The 20868-nt window shown below is 43.1% G+C and overlaps 1 protein-coding gene across 18 annotated transcripts in view; it reads right to left on the bottom strand.

Moving 5' to 3' along the window:
- The window catches only part of RIMBP2 (RIMS binding protein 2), an 813871-nt gene that overhangs the window by 257722 nt on the left and 535281 nt on the right, over positions 1 to 20868 (bottom strand). For all 18 annotated transcript variants that reach the window (XR_012222753.1, XM_073557052.1, XM_073557055.1 and 15 more), the window contains one exon: positions 5744 to 5848. Coding sequence is in view for 17 of the 18 variants with exons in the window: in XM_073557052.1 (XP_073413153.1) it covers positions 5744 to 5848 (105 nt within the window). In the remaining variant the exon portion in view is untranslated. The remainder of the gene's footprint in view (positions 1 to 5743; positions 5849 to 20868) is intronic.

The raw sequence follows: 20868 nt of genomic DNA, 5'->3' as shown, positions 1-20868 counted from the left end.
CAAAATTCTTACTATTATGTAAAAAAAAAATGTAATTTCAATTTGAAAAAAATAATATCACATTAGAATAAAAAATCCAATGCTTCTGGCAGTAAGGACAATTCTTCATTATCTTTCAACGCAATTAAAGAAAACATTGTAAAAAGCAAGCACAGCATACCTACAAGTTCCAAGTTGCTAACCGCTTTCAGTATAAACCGGCTGCCGATCATCCAGTGAACCAGGAAAATGATCGTTCATTGGGTGAAGTACTCTTTTGCGCAGCTCAAAAGATCATTTTTCTTGGCTATGTGCCATGCCGTGTAAACAGCACACAACAATGGCCGCCTATGCACAGAGTGATCTATTACCGATTGCTCACTGCGCATTGTTTACGTTGGTCCCTCTGTGTAAACAGGCTATTAAACGACCACCAATCGGTAAATGTTTATCAGTCAGGGCTAGTTTAGTACTACCGGTTGGTCTGTGTGAATGAACCCATAATTATGGTACTATTTGTACTGGTTAGCCACTCGAAAAACATAGGTGTGTTATGCCTGCTTTTTACCATGTTTTCTCCGCTGGCGTTTTAAGGTCTGTCGAAAAATCAAGACTAATTTTATTTCCTTAATCCCTATGGCTGGATGTTGGATTTTTTTTATATTTATGCTGGAACACTGAGCAGAAGTGTGGTCCACACCTCTGGGTAAACGCAATATCCAGACCCGGTTGTCACGTCGCCGTCAGATTCAGGGCCTGCTGTCCCGACCTCGGCCACTAGGAGGCGCCGTGGCTCGCGCCCGAGTGATGGCAGCGGCAGTGGAGGGGCTTCTGCGCAGGCGTCTAGTGGACGCAGACTCCGCTCCGCTGTCAGTCGTGAAGGGGTTGGTGCATCATCATCAGGTCTGGTCCTAGGGGCGGTCCTGATGACATCATCAGCCCGGGAGCCTGTGAGGGAGGACCTGATCCCTCAAATACCTTGGGACTGGGCTTGCAAGCAGCCGGATATATTCTTGGTTCCCCTGCGTGTTACTGTGTGAATTGCTATAGTTGACGGACTCTGACCTTGGCCTGGACTTCTGACTCTGCTTATGCCTAACGATTCTGTACCTCTGCTGCCCTCCTGGTTTATGACTCTGACCTTGGCCTGGACTTCTGACTCTGCTTCTGCCTAACGATTCTGTACCTCAGCTGCCCTCCTGGTTTATGACTCTGACCTTGGCCTGAATCTGACTCTGCTACTGTCTACTGTATTTGTACCTTGTTGCCCGACTGGTTTAGACCCGGATACCACTACGTTTTTGTCCTGTATTGGAACACCTTTCTGGCGACCGTCCTGCTCTGGCCACTGCTCCTATTCAGACAGCGCCTCCTGGGCTCTGCTATAAATCCAGATCCCTTTATAGGGGTAAAGGGTATCAGTGTTTCTCGGGGTGTTGTCTGGCTGCAGCCCAGACCGCAGACGGACGTCACACCGGTGAGCTGATTTTTTATACCTTTTTCATTTGTAACATTAGAATATACATAGATGGACACAATTATTGGTACCCTTCTGTTAAAGTAAGAGAAACCCATAATGGCCACTGTGGTCACTGAAATAACTTGAAACTGACAAAAGTAATTTTCAATTTAAATTTTATAGTGACCGAATAATATCACATACAAGAAACAAATACCGCCACACCATGACCAGACCAGATATTACCATCACATAGTGAGCGAATACCGTAATAACACACACTTTTTCCAAAAAAAATTTGGGAGGAAAATGGCAGGTGCATCTTTTAGTCCGAACGCAGGCTTACCGGGGGGGTTGCGGCAGTGGTGTAGCAGCGTCCCTTCCTCAGGGAGCTGGCGGCGGCAGAACTGTGGTGATGCTGAAGCTCGGTGTCGGCGGTGAGCAGTGCGGAGTGCTTCATTGGTTTCCCTGCGGCCATCCTCTTGAAGCTGAGGGCCGCTGGAGGCGGCGCGCGCGCAGATTGAGATTTCAACTGGGCCACTAGCTCTCCATTTTCCTGAGGCTGTGGACTTCAGTGAAATGGGTGCCGGAGGCCACGCGTGCGCAGATTGAGATCTCGGCGGCCCTCGGCTTTAGGAAAATGGCTGCCAGTGGCCGTGCGTGCACAAATTGAGATCTCGGCGGCCCTCGGTTTCAGGAAAATGGCCGCTGGAGGCCATGCATGAGCAGATTGAGATCTCGGTGGCCCTCGGCTTCAGGAAAATAGCCACCTAGAAACCAATGATGCACTCGGCTTTGCTCAATGTGGACACTGGGGGAAGCATCGCCACATTTCTGACTCTGGTATCCTGAGGAAGGGACCTTGCTCCATGCAATTCACTCTGCTCTGCCTCTCTGCCAACAAAGGACCCTCTGCATCACACTGCTGGGGTTACCCAGGACTGCAGCATTGCCCCATTTCTGCAGCCGCCGACTTCCTGAGGAAGGGACCATGCCTCCTGTGACCCCACTCTACCGCCACCAGCCCTCAGGTAAGATACCTTAAATTCGGACAATAAAAATCTTTTTTTGCTATTTTCCACCCCAAAATTTGGGTGCGTCTTATAGTCCGAAAAATAAGGTAATCCAACATACATGGAACAAATACCTTCACACATCATGATCAGACCACATATTATCATCACATAGTAACAGAATACTACAACATACAGGGGACAAATACCGCCACACCATGACCGGATCACATATTACCACCACATAGTGACCAAATAATTCAACATACAAGGGAGAAATACACCACAGAGTGACCGAATAATACCACATTCAAGGAATAAATACAACCACACCATGACCAGACCACATTTTATCACCACATAAAATACTACAGTACTGATCATTAATAAAAAAACACAAGCCTAATATTACCATAAATGCCATTATACACAGGAGCTCTGTATACAGTATGTAGTGTACAGGTAATGCAGGGATCACCAGTGACATTATACACAGGAGCTCTGTACATAGTATATATGGTACAGACAATACAGGGATCACTAGTGATCTTACACATAGGAGCTCTGTATACAGTGTCAGTGTATAGGTAATACAGGGATCACCAGTGACATTATACACAAAAGTCCTGTATATAGTGTCAGTGTACAGGTAATACAACGATCACCAGAAACATTATACACAGAAGCCCTGTATATAGTGTCAGTGTACAGGTAATATAGGGATCACCAGTGCCATCAAGCAGCTGAATACAGACGTGCACTACCATTAATATATATGGTAATTATTTATTATGCAACCCACCATTCCAAATATAAATTGTAATCTACCACTGTGCTCCTACTAACGATAAATAGCCATTTCCCCCACCCAATAAACATATAAATTAGCACCTGTACCCTTTCCCCCAATTCAATACCAGTCACACTCCTGCATCCTCAACACCCCCACTCTGTTCCTCTCGCTCCGCTGATTCATTATATTTACATTTCCCCCTCAGCCCCAATTCTTTATGTCATGTCCTCTCTCTCCTCATCCCTACCCTCTCTTCATCAACTATTCTCCCTTTCTCAATTTATCATCATTTGCTGTCCCCCATATTCAATATATCACTCTCCCCCACCCTCAATTCATCATCATTTACTGTCCCCATCCCACAGCCTCAATACATCATCATTGACTACCCCATCCTCAATTCATCATTTTTTTCTTCCACCTATGCTCAAGTCATCATCACTTCCTCTCCCTACTCCCCACCTTCAATACATCATTTGCTGTGCCCCATCCCCCACCCTCAATACATCATTTGCTGTTCCCATCTCCCACCCTAAATTCATCATTTGCTTTTTCCCACTCTCAATAGATCATTTCCTGTCCCCCACCCTAAGTTCATCATCATTTGCTCTCCCCCCCACACCCATTTAATTCATTTTATTTAAAGAAAAGTTTTTCACACTCATCTCAATTTATACACTCCCTTGCAGCTCCACTTCTGGACTGGTATCCCGGCGCATGTACATGTCGTTGCCTACGCGATGACATCACTGCGTAGGCACTGTCACCGGTGCGTCACAGAAAAGGTGGAGGAAGCTCCCCTGGAGCCGCACTGCCATTCTGTTTTGATGGCAGTGGAGCTCCATGAAAGGTACCTGTGCTGAGATGTGCGCCGCTTGCACACAATACATTGTCATACCCTGGGGCCTGGTGAGCAGAAGCAAAAGCTTCTGCTCACCGGGCCCCATATACTAGTAAGGGCAGTAATGCCCTGATTGTGGCCCTGTGGCTACGTGTCAGAAACACGTCAAATGTTTTCTATGTAGTATTTGCAATACTACAATATGCTGGTAATAGAATATATTTTGGATGTGCAATTTTCACTATCTTTATCAGTAATCCTATTCTATTCTTTTCTCTATTGGCGATGTATGATTACTAGCTTATAATACCAAACAACAGCTCCCCCTTTACCATCACTGTGGCTCTGCAGACATCAGTACAGGAAACATCTGCCTTCAATAGTCTTGTACCTGTGGATATCAGAATATGGTATATTGTGCTCATACTTGCTACTCATTAAAACATAATGTGCAAATATTTGAGTAAATATACCCAAAATGTGAATTTAAAGGGACATTGGCATTTACAGAGGAGAAGCCCAAGGCTTGGGACTATCATCAGGGAGTTAGATCAGAGATTATAAGCTTCGCTCTAGAGGAGCCATCCTATTCATGCGGTGCTAAAAGTTGGAAAAGTAGTAGATTTTTTAGGTTACCATGTAAACAAGTATTAACTATGCATTATGGGATGTTTATGCAGTACCATGTTAGAACCCTAAGGCTATGTGCACACACTGCAGATTCACCTGCGGGTTTTTTCCCGCAGAACCGCAGGTAAAGTGACCTGCGGTTTTGCTGCGGTTTGGTCTGCGGTTTTGCCCTGCGGTTTCACACCTCTACTATGTTAAAGGTGTGAAACCACAGTGGAATCCGCAGAAACAATTGACATGCTGCGGAAAAAAAAACCCGCGGAAAAAACGCGCTGAAAAAACCGCAGCGTGAGCACCGCGGTTTTGAAAACCCATAGGGTTACATGGTACTGTACCATGTCTGCGGAACTGCTGCGGTTCCGCAGGGCCAAAACCGCAGCGGAACCGCAGCAAAAACCGCAGCGTGTGCACATAGCCTTACAGTGATACATCTCTTATACTTTTCACTGCATTACTAAGCAAATCTGTTATTCAGAATTGTGGTAAAAGTGTGACAACCCCAGTGGAGGCTACAATGGTGGTTATATTATCTGACAACCAATGTTCCTAGAAATAGATTTCTGTAAAAAAAAGACTAAAAAGAATATAAACATGTTAGAAGAGGAGAATAGAAAAACATATACGATTAAAATTACTCAACCCCAATGCAAATTAGGGTTTATTTTTTGTGCAAAATGTACAAACTTTCTGCTAGTTGCAATAAACCAATGAAACATGAACGATTGAAGTAGTTCAACACATCTAATATAACAAGTGATTTCTCCAACACAAAATGCCACTTTTAATGACTACTGCAGTCTTAGAATTATACAACCCCGTCATGCTAGGTATCTATAGTACTTCATTTAGTCCCGTTGCCTTGTTCCTATTGGATTGGTTTATTGCAAACAGCAGAATGTTTGTCATTTTTGCAATGCGAGTTGAATGATGTTGATTGCAACTGTATTTTCAGTATCAGATTTTCTAGATTTAGGGGAATGGGTTTTAATTAACTCGAAAAGTGAGCGGCTACAGAATTGACCTCTTACCTTTTGTAGCAGCTCAATCTCCTGCTGTTTTGCATTGAGAACGGCCAAGGCTTGCTCATGCTCTAATTCCAGCTGTTGCCGCCGCTCAGCAGCCTCTCGCATATGCTGTTTGGATGAACACATAATATCAATTCATGCATCAATCTAATTGTCCTGAATATAAAAAGTAAAAATATAAACCAGTGCAATACACAGAGGCCTCAGGATATGGCAAGTTTTTAAAAAATAGCTTCAGATCACCTTGGATAGTCCAAAAAAAGCAGTGAAAGGGGTGATCAAACCCTTAAATTTAAAAAAAAAGACAAATATCCAAAATGCAGTGATGGTGCTCTAAATTCTCGATTTGCACTTAGTATTATTGAAAACTCTGCTGTCGGCAACTGGACTGATCTAATAATGCCCATTACCGCTATGGGTTTCGGCTTATGGCAAATTACATTATGGAATGGGCTTTACATGATGTTGGGAGGGAAGATCCAGAAGGGCTGGTATACTTTAAAGCTATGTGCACATGTTGCGGATTTGTTGAGGATACACAGCGATTTTTCTGCGCAGAGTTGCACCAAATCCGCAAATGATTGCTCATGCAAGTTTAATCAATCGAAATCCAGAAATGGTGTGCACATGCTGTGGAAAATTCCATCCTGATTCGCAGCGTTTTATTTTCCACAGCATGTCAATTCTGCAATGTTGTTCCGCAACAAATCCGCAGGTGTAAAAATGTTCTCGGATTTGATGTGGATATCATGCGGATTTGGATGAAAAACCGCAGCGGATTTTTAAAATGCAAATAAATCAGAAGGTGTGTGTGTGTGGGTGAAGAATCAAAAATAGAGTCAATCTTGTTTGAAACACATCAACAATGGTGGTAGGACATGAAAAAGGCAATTTTTTTTTTTTTTTTACAGTAGTACATCTTTAATGAGCAAACAAATCCGCAGACAAAACCACATCCAAATCAACATGTCAATCCGCATCAAATCCGCACAAAAAAACGCGCAGAATTTCCACTGTGTTTTCTGCCAAGAGATGCAGAATCCGCGCAGAAACTTCCTCAGTAAATCTGCAATGTGCGCACATAGCCTAAATGGTTTGTACAGGTTTGGCACAAAAGTCTGCAATCATTCTGTACAGCAAGCGATGTCAAGACTCTCCAGTGATAAAAGTTTGGAAGGTATGCGATATGTATACTCGGACTCAGATTCTGACTAGATGTGTGCAGCCGCGCCATGTGCAGTCGGAACAAAGCAGGAAGTATGTATACCACATACTTGTGGTCGGATGACCGTCCGGTCTTTCCACTGATACTGGGGAATATTAACATCATGCGCCGGGTGCGCTGCGAGGAGTCACACTGAGAGACTACAGATTTTTGTGCCAAACCTGGACAGCTCCTTTAATAAAACACTGGCACTGTCATCTGATGCACAATCTGGTTTATACAGGGTGGAAAAAGGGGATCTGCGCAACCAATAACTAAAACAGTCGGCACAGTTCTGGAACCATTTTGTGGCAAAACAATCTTGGTTTAACACTACAGGATAACAGGATTTTTTTTCGCAAATCTAAAAACCTATCATTGAAATTAAGACTTTCCAATATGGTTTAGGAAAAATTTAGCATATTTTAGTCATGGAACATAAGGGTATATTTACGTTCAGCAGATTTGATGCAAAAAGTTTCTGGGATTGTCCCATGCATTTAAAACACATTTGCAGAAATTCCTGTATGTGTTACAGATATGAGCGCATTCAGCTTTCTAGAGGAGACTTTGTAGGATAAAACCTTGGTAAATACCATTTGCTTTTGCTCCATTCAGGCCGCTGTTGAGATAATTATGGACTAAAATATGAAGACAGGCAGAAACACACCTTTATCTGTGAGTAACCGGAGAGTAATAGGACAATATATGCAAACCGGGAATGCCGGGCTGTGGTTGTAAAAGTGGCTGATTAAAGGCATTATCTGAACACATAATAACCAGCTGACACTCGGCATTGTTGACAGCCCTTGATTAAAACACTTAAACCAGAGGAAAAGTACACATTTCATGCATGACAAATGTCCTTCCTGTCTCTGTGCATCAGACATCTGTAGCATGACATCCCACGTAATGAGTGTCAGTACATTTAACCCAGTTTGTCTGATTCCTTGCAGGAGAGAGAAGTCAAGAGCAACATGCAGAACAGGAGTATAGGTTAATATGACACACAACTAGTTGCTCTATGTAAGCCAAGCAGGTACTAAAACATGATTTTAATTGCAGAAACAAGAGACATATAGGCAACTTGAGACATAATGTATAAAATCTTAGGGGCCCAATTGTCAGCCATGAGAACCCAATGGAAACCTAACAATTGGTACATGAGAGTCCAACTAGAATTTCTCCTAGTCCTGTTAACAATCTAACAGCCTTAAAATGATACACTGAAAATGCTTCCTCTCTGATTGTAATCTGAAACTAAAATATTAAGAATTGTGGAATCCCATAAAGGACCAGTGCTGAGTAGCAATGCTTTTGGGATCTTCAACCTGTAACAAGTATCAGCAACTGTTCCATTAAACGTTTACCAAAAAATGGCTGTCCAGTTACTTTATAAATTGCAATATCACAGATGTGCCCACCCTTACAGTTCTGTGAATTTAGTTAAGAACTCCAATTTTTCAGTATCCAATTTCAATGCATTATTAAGAAATGCTATTAATAAAGGCTTCTCACTAAATTAGAATATCATCAAAAAGTTAATGTATTTAATTTCTTCAATGCAAAAAGCGAATCTCATATGTTATATAGAGTCATTACGCACAGAGTGATCTATTTCAAGTGTTGTTTATTTCTATTAATGTTGATGATTATGGCTTAGGGTATGTGCACACGGTGCGGATTCTGCTGCGGTTCCACAGCGTTTCTGCATCTGCGGGTCCGCAGCAGATTCTGCTGTGTTGTACAGTACCTTTATTTCCTATGGAAATAAAAAAAAGCTGTGCACATGCTGCGTTTTTTTCCACGCGGTTTTGCTGCGGTTTACAAACCGCAGCATGTCAATTGTTTGGTGCAGAAACACTGCAGTTTTACACCTCATCCATTATGAGGTGTAAAACCGCAGGGCAAAACCGCAGGCAAAACCGCAGATAAACTGCAGGACTTTTGTCCTGCAGATTTACCTGCAGTTTTCTCTAGAAAATCCGCGCACCCAAAAAACTACGTGTGCACATAGCCTTACAGCCAACGAAAACCCAAAAGTCATTATCTCAGGAAATTAGAATACCAGCATGAAAAATTATTTTAAAATCCAAAATGTTGGTCTACTGAAATGTGTGTTCAGTAAATGCACTCAATTCTTGGTCGGAGCTCCTTTTGCAACAATGGCGTGGCATAGAGGTGAGCAGTCTGTGGCGCTGCTGAGGTGTTATGGAAGCCCAGGTTGCTTTGATAGCAGCCTTCAGCTTGTCTGCATTGTTGGGTCTGGTGTCTCTCATCTTCCTCTTGATAATACCCCATAGATTATGGTGTTAAAATCAGGCGAGTTTGCTGGCCAAACAAGCACAGTGATACTGTTGTTTGTAAACCAGATATTGGTACTTTTGGCAGTGTGGACAGGTGCCAATTCCTGCTGGAGAATGAAATTTCCATCTCCAAAAAAGCTTGTTGGCAGAGGGATGCATGAAGTGCTCTAAAATTTCATGGTAGACGACTGTGCTGACTTTGGTCTCGATAAAATGCAGTGGACCTACATCACTGAGTGTGGAAACTTCCTACTAGACCACAAGCAGCTTGGATTATGTGCCTCTCCACTATTCCTACAGACTCTGGGACCCTGATTGCCAAATGAAATGCAAAATCTACTTTAATCTGAAACAACGCCTTGGACCACTGAGCAACAGTCCTGTTGTTTTTCTCCTTGGCCCAGGTAAGACGCTTCTGGTGTTGTCTATTGGTCATGAGTGACTTGAAACAAGGAATGCGACACTTGCTGCGCATGTCCTGGATCCATCTGTGTGGTGGCTCTTGAAGCAATGACTCCATCAGCAGTTCACTCCATGTGAATTTCCCCCCAATTTTTGAATGGCCTTTCTTAACAATCCTTTCAAGGCTGCGGTTATCCAGGTTACTTGTGCCCCTTTTTCTACCACAGTTTTTCCTTCTACTCAACTTTCCATTAATATGCTTGGATACAACACTCTGTGAACAGCCATCTTCTTTATCTTCTTTAGCAATGACCTTGTGGCTTATCCTCCTTGTGGAGTGTGTCAATGGCTGCCTTCTGGACATCTGTCAAGTCACCAGTCTTCCCCATGATTGTGGAGCCTACTGAAATAGATTAAGGGACCTTTTTAAACGCTTTGCAGGTGTTTTTTGGTCATTATTAGAATTTACTGCGATATTTACTTTTGGGTTTTCATTGGCTGTAAGTCATAATCATCAACATTAACAGAAATAAACACTTGAAAGAGATCACTCTATTTTTAACGACTCTATATAATATATGAGTTTCACTTTTTGTATTGAAGAACTGAAATAAACTAACTTTTTGATGATATTCTAATTTAGTGAGAAGTACTTGTATAACATAAACAAGTCCCAAAAGAATGCTGGTCATGTAATTGGTTCATCTTAGGATATATCAAGCCAAGAGGATAGGTAAGAAAGGACACATATGTACATATTCTAGGTCATGCCTAGGTCAGTTCACACTGCCACTTGGACATTCTGATTGTTTCATTTCAGTTATGCATACAGAAGTACTATATCCTGACACGTGATCAGAGCCTTAGATCATACAATAAATATTAGCTCCTCCCTTGTCTGACATATTCAGTCCCTAGTAGTTAAAAATCCAGATGGAAGAGGGCAGGGCCTGCAGGTTGAGGGAGAAAGATGCAAGTTACAGGAGCTCCTGCTGGAATTCAAGCTATATCCTTTGGCTTTTGTCCTAAGTCACATTGCAAGGCTCGTGAAAGGGTCGATATTGACTTTTAGGATTGCTTTCCAATAGGTGGCACTAGAGTTCAAGTCCTCTTCATCTCTGAAGAGACAATTTTCATATTTAATTTCCCAAAGGAGCATACATGGCGAAAACTTACCCCTTAGATCCCAAGCCATATCCTTAAAATTCTGTTAAAAATACTTTCCACTGCAAAGAGACTGTTTCCTGAGCCTGAGAGAGCCTCTACTGCAAAGATCTGCTTGGATCGAGGGAACACATGATATCAATACCTCATCGTGCCAGCACCATATTGCCCCGAATGCTCAGCCATACAGACACGGAGGACCCAGAGCACCCTGAAGCACTGTGCTGCTGAAGTCTGCCCTCAGACCAGGGTTCCCTCGAGATAAGATAATAGCATACAGTGGGGGAAAAAAGTATTTAGTCAGCCACCAAACGTGCACGTTCTCCCACTTAGGGTATGTGCACACGTTGCGGATTAGACTGCGGAATTTTCTGCAGAGAATCCGCATTTCTTGGCAGAAAACGCAGGGTAAAACGCTTGTGGTTTTCCTGTGAAATTGATGTGGATTCCTTGCGGATTTTAGTGCGTTTTTGCTGTGCGGACTTGGTTTGTGAACTTGTGCCTCTGGAGGAGTTAGAGAGACAAAATTTATTTTGCAAATTATGGTGGAAAATAAGTATTTGGTCACCTAAAAACATGCAATATTTCTGGCTCTCACAGAACTGTAATGCTGGTTTCACATTTGCATCAGTGTGCGCCATGAGTTCATATATTTAACATTATGTATGCAGGGACATGCGTTTGCATGCATCCGCAAGCTTTTGAGTATGCATGCGTCGCTTCACGATATGCGGCGGTGCGCAGTGAACGCAACATGTTGCATTTTTGAGGTGTCAAAAATCCGTCAAATATGCACAGGCATGCGCATGCAAATGAGTGTGTAAAAAACGCATTACTGTCTATGGGAACGCATTGGTACACAAGGACATGTGTACACATGCGTTATTCAAAATACATATAGAAATCCCATGAGACACACCCTTTTTTGTCTGGTGTCATATCGAATGCATGAACACAAACAACACAAACGCATGCAAAATCGCATGCACATGCAGCGTTTTTTCCCACCATGTGTAAGATGATGCGCATAAAAACGCTGCATAAACATGCAAGGGAAGACTGAATCTGCAATCAACTGTGGGAGCAATAATATGAAAATGGAAGACATACAAGAGCACTGATAATCTCCCTCGATCTGGGGCTCCACGCAAGATCTCATCCCGTGGGGTCAAAATGATCACAAGAATGGTGAACAAAAATCCCAGAACCACACAGGGGGACCTAGTGAATGACCTTCATAGAGCTGGGACCACTGTAACAAAGGCTACCATCAGTAACACACTACGTCACCAGGGACTCAGATCCTACAGTGCCAGACATATCCCCCTGCTTAAGCCATTACATGTCCAGGCCCATCTGAAGTTTGCTAGAGAGCATTTGGATTATCCAGAAGAGTATTGGGAGAATGTAATTTGGTCTGATGAAACCAAAGTTGAACTGTTTGGTAGAAACAATACTTGTTATGTTTAGAGGAGACAGAATGCTGAGTTGCTTCCAAAGAAAACCATACCTACTGTGAAGCATGGGGGTGGCAACATCGTGATTTGGGGCTGTTTCTGTGCAAAGGGACCAGGACAACTGATCCATGTACATGAAAGAATGAATGGGGCCATGTATCATGAGATTTTGAGTGCAAACCTCTTTTCATCAGCAAGGGCATTGAAGATGAAACGTGGATGGGTTTTTCAGCATGATGATGATCCCAAACACACTGTCAGGGCAAAGAAGGCGTGGCTTCATAAGATGCATATGAAGGCCCTGGAGTGGCCTAGCCAGTCTCCAGATCTCAACCCCATAGAAAACCTTTGAAGGGATTTGAAAGTCCATGTTTCCCAACGACAGGCCCAAAACGTCACTGATCTAGAGGCGATCTGCATGGAGGATTGGGCCAAAATACCACCAACAGTGTTTGCCAACCCTGTGAAGACTAACAGAAAACTTTTGACCTCATTGCCAACAAAGGATATATAACAAAATATTGAAACAAACTTTTGTTAATGACCAAATACTTATTTTCCACCATCATTTGCAAAATAAATCTTGCCAAATCAGACAAGGTGATTTTCTGGATTTGTTTTCTCATTTTGACTCTCATAGTTGTGGTCTACCAATGATGTCAATTACAGGTCTCTTTCACCTTTTTAAGTGGGAGAACTTGCACAATTGGTGGCTGACTAAATACTTTTTTTTCCCCACTGCAAAACTCTTTGGCTGAGGTAGAATCAGTGGCATTGTGTCTGCTAGAGCAGCTGCCCCCTTCTCCCTGCACAGTCTCTGGGTTGCCTGATACCTGCAATCCTGCTCTCACAGTTAATTATAAAGCAAAAGCATCTGCCTGGAGAGCTTGAATTAACCCTGTAATTGATCCTACTATGATCTAGCGCCTGGCAACTGATGATTCTGAACAAGTAACGTGCCCCAATTGACTGCACAGTATGAGGTGGGCATATACTGATTGCCATCCCCCACCTACTCTGACTATCTATACTGTCACTGTGTGACCCAAAACTGCAAAACTTGAGCTCACCCATTTGGAGACCATTTTTCTATTTATATTTTTTAAATAATCTTATTCCTGTCACGAGAGGTGTAGCTACACCATATGTTTTGGTAATTTCTTAGTGTTTCATCCTTTCTAAATTCCCTATCTTGCCGGTGACTGGATTTTAACACATCATGTCTCCTATAAGCAACAAATTCCGTGAGCTGCATACCACAATGAGTCCAACCATAAATTCTGCTATTGAGAGACTAAGAATTTGCCTGTCATACTCCATGAGAAGGGGCCCTTTCACACCCATCAGACTCCAGGAAACATTACCAACCTCCCCCAGAGGAACAGATGGAGGATGTCGAGCTGACTCTGAAACAGGTATCCGATAATCTCCTATGTGCTATTGCATCTAGTACTGCCTCCCTGACTAGAAAACTGGAAGAATTCAAAATTGAGGTGAGCCTACTCAGATATGATATGCAGTAGCTGAGATCGAAGGTGTATGAGGTGGAATATCAGGTATCGGCTGTAGATGACCTCACAGCAGGGGTGCCTAATTCTATATAAGACCTCATTGAGAAGTCAGAGCTTTGGCTTCAAAAGGCAGATGACTTGGAAAATCGACTGCGCTGAAGCAATCTCCGCATTATCAGAGTTCCTAAAAAAGCAGAGAGACAGCGACCTGACAAATTTGTTAAGAAATAACTCATGAAATTATTCCCTGACGCACCTTTCTCCTTGGTCTTTGCTGTGGAACGTGCTGACAGGGTGCCCAGACTCCTAAACTGCTCGGACTGGTGTTATAAAGTATTCTTAGGCTGTGTGCACACGCTGCGGATTCTGCTGCGGATTCATCCGCGCGGATTTTACAAAATCCGCAGATAAATCCGCAGGTCAAAAGACCTGCGGTTTATCTGTGGATTAGCCTGCGGTTTTGCCCTGTGGTTTATCATCTCCACAATGGAGGAGATGGTAAACCGCTGCGGAATCCGCAGAAAGAATTGACATGCAATTCTTTCTGTGGATTTGAAACCGCAGCAAAAACCGCGCGGAAAATTCCGCAGCATGTGCACAGCGGTTTTTGATTTCCATAGGTTAGAATTCTACTGTACACCGCAGCAAAAACTGCTGCCGAACCACAGGGCCAAATCCGCAACGGATCCGCAGCAGAATCCGCAGCGTGTGCACACAGCCTAATTTACTGAGATAATGACTTTTGGGTTTTCATTGGCTGTAAGCCATAATCATCAATATTAACAGAAATAAACACTTGAAATAGATCACTTTATAATATGAGTTTCATTCTTCGTATTGAAGAACTGAAATAAATGAGCTTTTTGATGATATTCTAATTTTATGAGACGCACCTGTACATTAATCTGACATGTTGATGTTCTCAGGGTGACCAGCTTCTTCATTGAGACAGCCAACTGGGATGGCCATTTTTCAGAGTTTATTCTTGAATTACTCAAATTTATTCTAACACACAATTATTTTGTGTTTAAGGAAAGGTTCTTTTTGCAAACCCAAGGTACCGCCATGGGCGCGGCGTGTGATCAGTCATACGCAAATCTGTTTCTCAGATTTTGGGAGAGGCAGATTTTCCAAGGTTACAGAGCGCACGCCTCAGACCTGGTTATACGCTGGCTTTGTTACATCGATGATGTCCTTATGATTTCGGAGGGTGATGAAGCCAGCCTATCAGTGTTTATGAGGCTCCTCAACAATAATCCGTTTAATCTCAGATTCACATACAATTGGCATTGCAGTAGAGTCACTTTCCTGGATGTTATTTTGTGTGTCGGGGAGGATGGGTCCATTGAGACAGACCTATATCGAAAAGAAACATCTGTGAATTCCTTAATACACGCCTCCTCGGCGCACAACTATCCTGTGATCAAGGCCATCCCAGTTGGCCAATTTCTCAGGAATGGGCGGGTCTGTTCCACTGAGGCCCGCTTCGAGGAACAGTCCGACATTCTTGCTGAGATGTTCAAAGCCAGGGGCTATAGTGCTTGTTGCATCAGGGCTGGTTACAGATGGGCCAGGTCAATGAGGAGGGACATCTATTTACACAATTTAAGAGAGGCACAACGAGGCAATTTTGGCCTGAGTTTTATCTCTACTTCCAACTGCCACTGGGATCGGATCTGTGAAATTTTGAACACTGGCTGACCCTACAGACTGATGCAGTCCTGGCAGTCCATCTACCTTTGACCCCATGCATGATGCAAAGGGAGAAACCTGAGGAACAACCTGGTAAGAAGCCACTATGTGGCAAAACAGAAACAACTCTTCAATTCAGGTGTCCCCCAAACATGGTTGCTTCCCTTGTGGTGCATGTGCGGTGTGCCCCAACATCCTCAGATGTAGGACCTTCACATCATCTGATGGGAGCAGGGAATATGTGATTCGTGATTTTATTTCATGCAATATCACACGTGATTCATTATGCTACATGTCCCTGCCCCCTCATTTATATTGTTCTTACATCTAAGGAGATAAAAACAAGAACTCGTAAACCCATACAAGATATTCTGGCTGCCAGAGAAGTGTCTGATGTCTCAACACTTAAAACATTACCAAGACATTTTAGGGCCTATTCACGGATCCGATCCCAGTGGTTGAAGGTTAGGGGTATCGACAGGATCCATGGTGGGTCCAGAGGTGGTAATATGACACAGGTCCTGGGTCAATGAAAGTGCAGGTGGATTGTCACCCTTGACACCATGTCCCCAAGGGGCCTCAACGAAAAACTTAGCTTTGTCCCTTTTCTGTGACCTGTCCCAGTCTGTACCCACTTTTGGAAACAAACATTTTCAGGCCAATATACCATGAAGGCACCAAAAATCATGAAGAGATCCAGTATGAGAATAAAATATCAAATTTTATTGAAAAAACATTAAAAATATTATAAAATTGCAAAAATGCCCAGCAGGAGGCGCTCAAAACATTCATGCCATTAGTTATTATAGTCACACAGACAAATGTGAATCCTTACACATAAGTAATTATAATTAATTTCCAACAAGAGTATAATATCTCTATAAATGTAGAGAATATTCACACCACAGTATTAAAAAATATATTGAATATAAATCAGGCCCGTTATATGTAACTTAAATAACTTCAGTGTCAAAAAGGTTCAAAATAAAAGGTAACCCAGTCTGATATATGCTGCAGGTAAAAGTAAATGACCTAAATGTCAGCACAATTAAATATCACGGGACGCCCCCGGAAGAAACTTCTCACGCGGGGCTTAGTTCAACTAAGGCTGAAATACCCGGGGCCCCTGTGATGTCCCTTTAACTAGGGGAAACCCTGTCTGACCCTCAACCCAGGGTTCTTGCTGATGTTGCAAATGCCTGAGCATCCAACCTTTCCTTATCTCCTGCTCAGCCCTGCACTTAACCCTCCACCCAGTGAGGAGACACACCACCAAAGCCCCCACACAAATTATGACAGACAGGGAGAACTTAAACTGCACTGCGCCGCACACACACAGGAATATACAGTAATGTGAACAGGGCACAACTAAACACAAATATGGGAAGGAGAAAGGATAACAACGGATCATACGCCACCAGATACGAATCTCTCTCTCTTCAACACCTCCACTCCAGACGGGAACCACTTGGTATGAAACACAAGCTATAATCGGCGACGCCCATAGGCCAGCATAACTATTTAAAGACCGTGGGCATGACTAACCATCCAACCTGGTCTCCAGCAAGATTAACCCCCGAGAGCCTGAAGATCAAGCCGGCGCCACTGAGGCTATAGTGGATGGAGGTGGAACTACCTCTGCCTGTCGGACGCTGTGGTGTGAACAGCGTCCGACATGACAAAACTAGTGCGAAACACGTATTGGGGTGAAGGAGGTTGCATCATTCACATTCACCAGAGACCTGGCATCAGAGTTTTCATAGGTATTACCCTTTTTTACCTTTATTTTGAACCTTTGTGGATTTATAGTAGAAAAAAGGGAAGAAAGTTCCAGCGCTAGGAATGGAAAATTAAAAATCCATTTTATTGTGCCAATGCATATTAAAATTCCAGCAGGTACAGCATATCAGTCGGATGACTGCAGAACAATCCTCTAGTACTTTCTCAGCCGTGATATTATTTAATCGTGCTGACATTGAGGTCATTTACTTTTACCTGCAGCATATATCAGACTGGGTTACCTTCACTCAGGTGCAATTTAATGTGGGTCTCTGTTACATTCAGAGTGAGTTGCCTGTAGTGTTGTCGCAGACTATTTCCACACAGTATTTTTTTTTTTTTTTGTCACGATATATTCAGGTTTTTTGACACTGAGGATATTTAATTAAGTTACATATATCGGGCCTGATTTATATTCAATATATTTTTTAATACTGTGGTGTGAATATTCTCTACATTTATAGAGATATTATACTCTTGTTGGAAATTATTTATAATTACTTACACTCACTGGCCACTTTATTAGGTACACCATGCTAGTAACGGGTTGGACCCCCTTTTGCCTTCAGAACTGCCTCAATTCTTCGTGGCAGAGATTCAACAAGGTGCTGGAAGCATTCCTCAGAGATTTTGGACCATATTGACATGATGGCATCACACAGTTGGCGCAGATTTGTCGGCTGCACATCCCTGATGCGAATCTCCCGTTCCACCACATCCCAAAGATGCTCTATTGGATTGAGATCTGGTGACTGAGGAGGCCATTTGAGTACAGTGAACTCATTGTCATGTTCAAGAAACCAATCTGAGATGATTCGAGCTTTATGACATGGCGCATTATCCTGCTGAAAGTAGCCATCAGATGCCTGTTCTTAGCTGAGAGGAGTGGTACCCAGTGTGGTCTTCTGCTGCTGTAGCCCATCTGCCTCAAAGTTCGACGCACTGTGCGTTCAGAGATGCTCTTCTGCCTACCTTGGTTGTAACGGGTGGCAATTTGAGTCACTGTTGCCTTTCTATCAGCTCGAACCAGTCTGCCCATTCTCCTCTGACCTCTGGCATCAACAAGGCATTTCCGGCCACAGAACTGCCGCTCACTGGATTTTTTTTCTTTTTCGGACCATTCTCTGTAAACCCTAGAGATGGTTGTGCGTGAAAATCCCAGTAGATCAGCAGTTTCTGAAATACTCAGACCAGCCCTTCTGGCACCAACAATCATGCCACGTTCAAAGGCACTCAAATCACCTTTCTTCCCCATACTGATGCTCGGTTTGAACTGCAGGAGATTGTCTTGACCATGTCTACATGCCTAAATGCACTGAGTTGCCGCCATGTGATTGGCTGATTAGAAATTAAGTCTTAACACACAGTTGGACAGGTGTACCTAATAAAGTGGCCAGTGAGTGTATATGTAAGGATTCACATTTGTCTGTGTGACTATAATAACTAATGGCATGAATGTTTTGAGCGCCTCCTGCTGGGCATTTTTGTAATTTTATAATATTTTTAATGTTTTTTCAATAAAATTTGATATTTTATTCTCATACTGGATCTCTTCATGATTTTTGTGCCGTCATGGTATGTTGGCCCGAAAATGTTTGTTTCTGATATTTTGAAGTGCCAGAATATATGTGGTATTTAGACTAATTTCAAGTATATGTACCCACTTTTGGTATTTTGACAATCCGTGTTTCCACTGCTTTTTGTTGTATAATGTCCTGTGGTCTCTCTGCAATTTTGATTTTTGATTGATGTTTTGTCCGTTTTCTTTAGTTTATTTGTCGGTCATTTTTATATGTGCTCTGATACTTTGACGTCTCTTGGAAGTCGCTTCATGTACTTTGGATACACCTTCCTCTTCCTCTGTCTGCCTGAGTGATGTGAATGGCCCGACTATTAGGACATCTCCATTGTCGGTTCTATGAAAGCTGCCACACGAGCAAGGACTATCAGTGTCGTCTCTCTACCACCTTCTGCAGCTTCTCCCCAGTCTTTTTTAGTATGTTTATCACTTATAGAGCTTAGAATTGTCTTATTGATGGACATTCCATTTTTTTATGTCACTATCTAGCAATTTTTATGCATTTTGTCATCAGGTTGCAGCACCTTGTCTATTTTCCCCCGGTACTGTGTGTGCCCTATTTTTACTTATTTTTCTTTATGCAACTTTATACACAATTTCATGTTATTGTTTTTATGTCCTAGCACTTCTCACTTGATTCTTGATGTTTTGTGCCCCATTGATATTTTTTCTCCCCATTTTGCAAATATTGCCTTTTAGTGGTAAGACCTCTTTTATGATCCTATTGGTACAGGGTATGTGTGCACGAGGTCACTTTGTATGTAAAATTCTTTTTCATACACTACTGCCCCTTCCCTCACGCTTCCTTTTACTTTCTATTTACCCTTACTGCTCTTTACTGTCACTTCTTTTTGGAGGTTTGAGACACTACACATCTTTTTAGTTACCACCCATGATGGCCGCACCAGTGTTTCTTAGCGATCTTCAACAACACGGCAGTCGATGGTGCACAGGCGCCCCTTGGCTCTTATAGCACGTCACTCCCTCTGCTGTTATTGATCCAAGCATTGTGCGCATTGAGGTCACAGGGTGCGCAGATCATAGAGCGAGAGGTGATAGACCGGTTCGTGCATTATCTTTCCAAGGCCAATACCATTTGCATTGCCCAGGGTGATGACTTGGTCAAAAAGTTTTGGGTGGTGGAGGGTTCCTTTTGGAGTCAACCCACTTCATACTGGGGATCCCAACAGGGGTCGGAGGGCCAAAAGCGGGTGGGGCGTACAAAGTGACAGGGGAAGTAATGCCATAGGTCCCAGCTGGTGATGTTATGTGCTGTAAATGTCATGGCACAGGCCATATAGCCACCCATTGTCCCAACCTCGGAGCAGATGGACTGTAGCCAGGGACACCGCTGTTCATATTATACATATCCAGCCTGCAGTGTGAACTGTCCACCCAGTGAGTGGCCATAGACTGGTCCCGTAAAGGTGACTAATTGGTAAGTGACTGGAATGCTAGACTAAGACAGTTTGGTGATCCCTGAGGGCCACAATTCCTCTCCAGCTGATCCCTGGGAAGAAAGTTGACATTGCTGCATTCACGGGGATTCACAAGACTATCCAGTGGACATTGAAAAAGCCCAAGGTACTGAGCCTCAAGAGGTCAGTGTGGTCCAGGACTTTTTACAAGCCATTATCATAAACCGGGACTTTTGAGGGAAGGGGACAGGGCTCGGTTGCTCAGATGAGAGATGGATTGCCCAGTCTGTCGGGTTTCCCTTCTGGGTCCTTGTGGGGGATGAGGACATAGTGTCCCCTAAGGCTGACATTCCTGAGTTAGGGATGACCGGCGAAAATTTTGGGTCAGCCCAACATAGGAACCAAACACTAAAAGAGGAGTTCAATAATGTAACCGTCATAAAAGGGATAGGGCAGGAGCCGGGGGCTGATACCAGGTTTCTGATTTGCTGTTGAGTGGGGACTTGTACTGAGTTACTATGATTAGGGAGGAGGCAGTGAGACATTGGAACAATTGTTGGTACCAGGACCCTATAAACGGAGGGTGTTTGACATGGACCATTCACACGTTTTGAGT

This window comes from Dendrobates tinctorius, unplaced genomic scaffold (assembly GCF_039654945.1).
Source record: "Dendrobates tinctorius isolate UK_male_01 unplaced genomic scaffold, ASM3965494v1 ptg000243l, whole genome shotgun sequence".
NCBI lineage: Eukaryota > Metazoa > Chordata > Amphibia > Anura > Dendrobatidae > Dendrobates > Dendrobates tinctorius.
The sequence above is the reverse complement of the archived record's forward strand: the minus strand, read 5'-3'. Positions and strand labels throughout refer to the sequence as shown.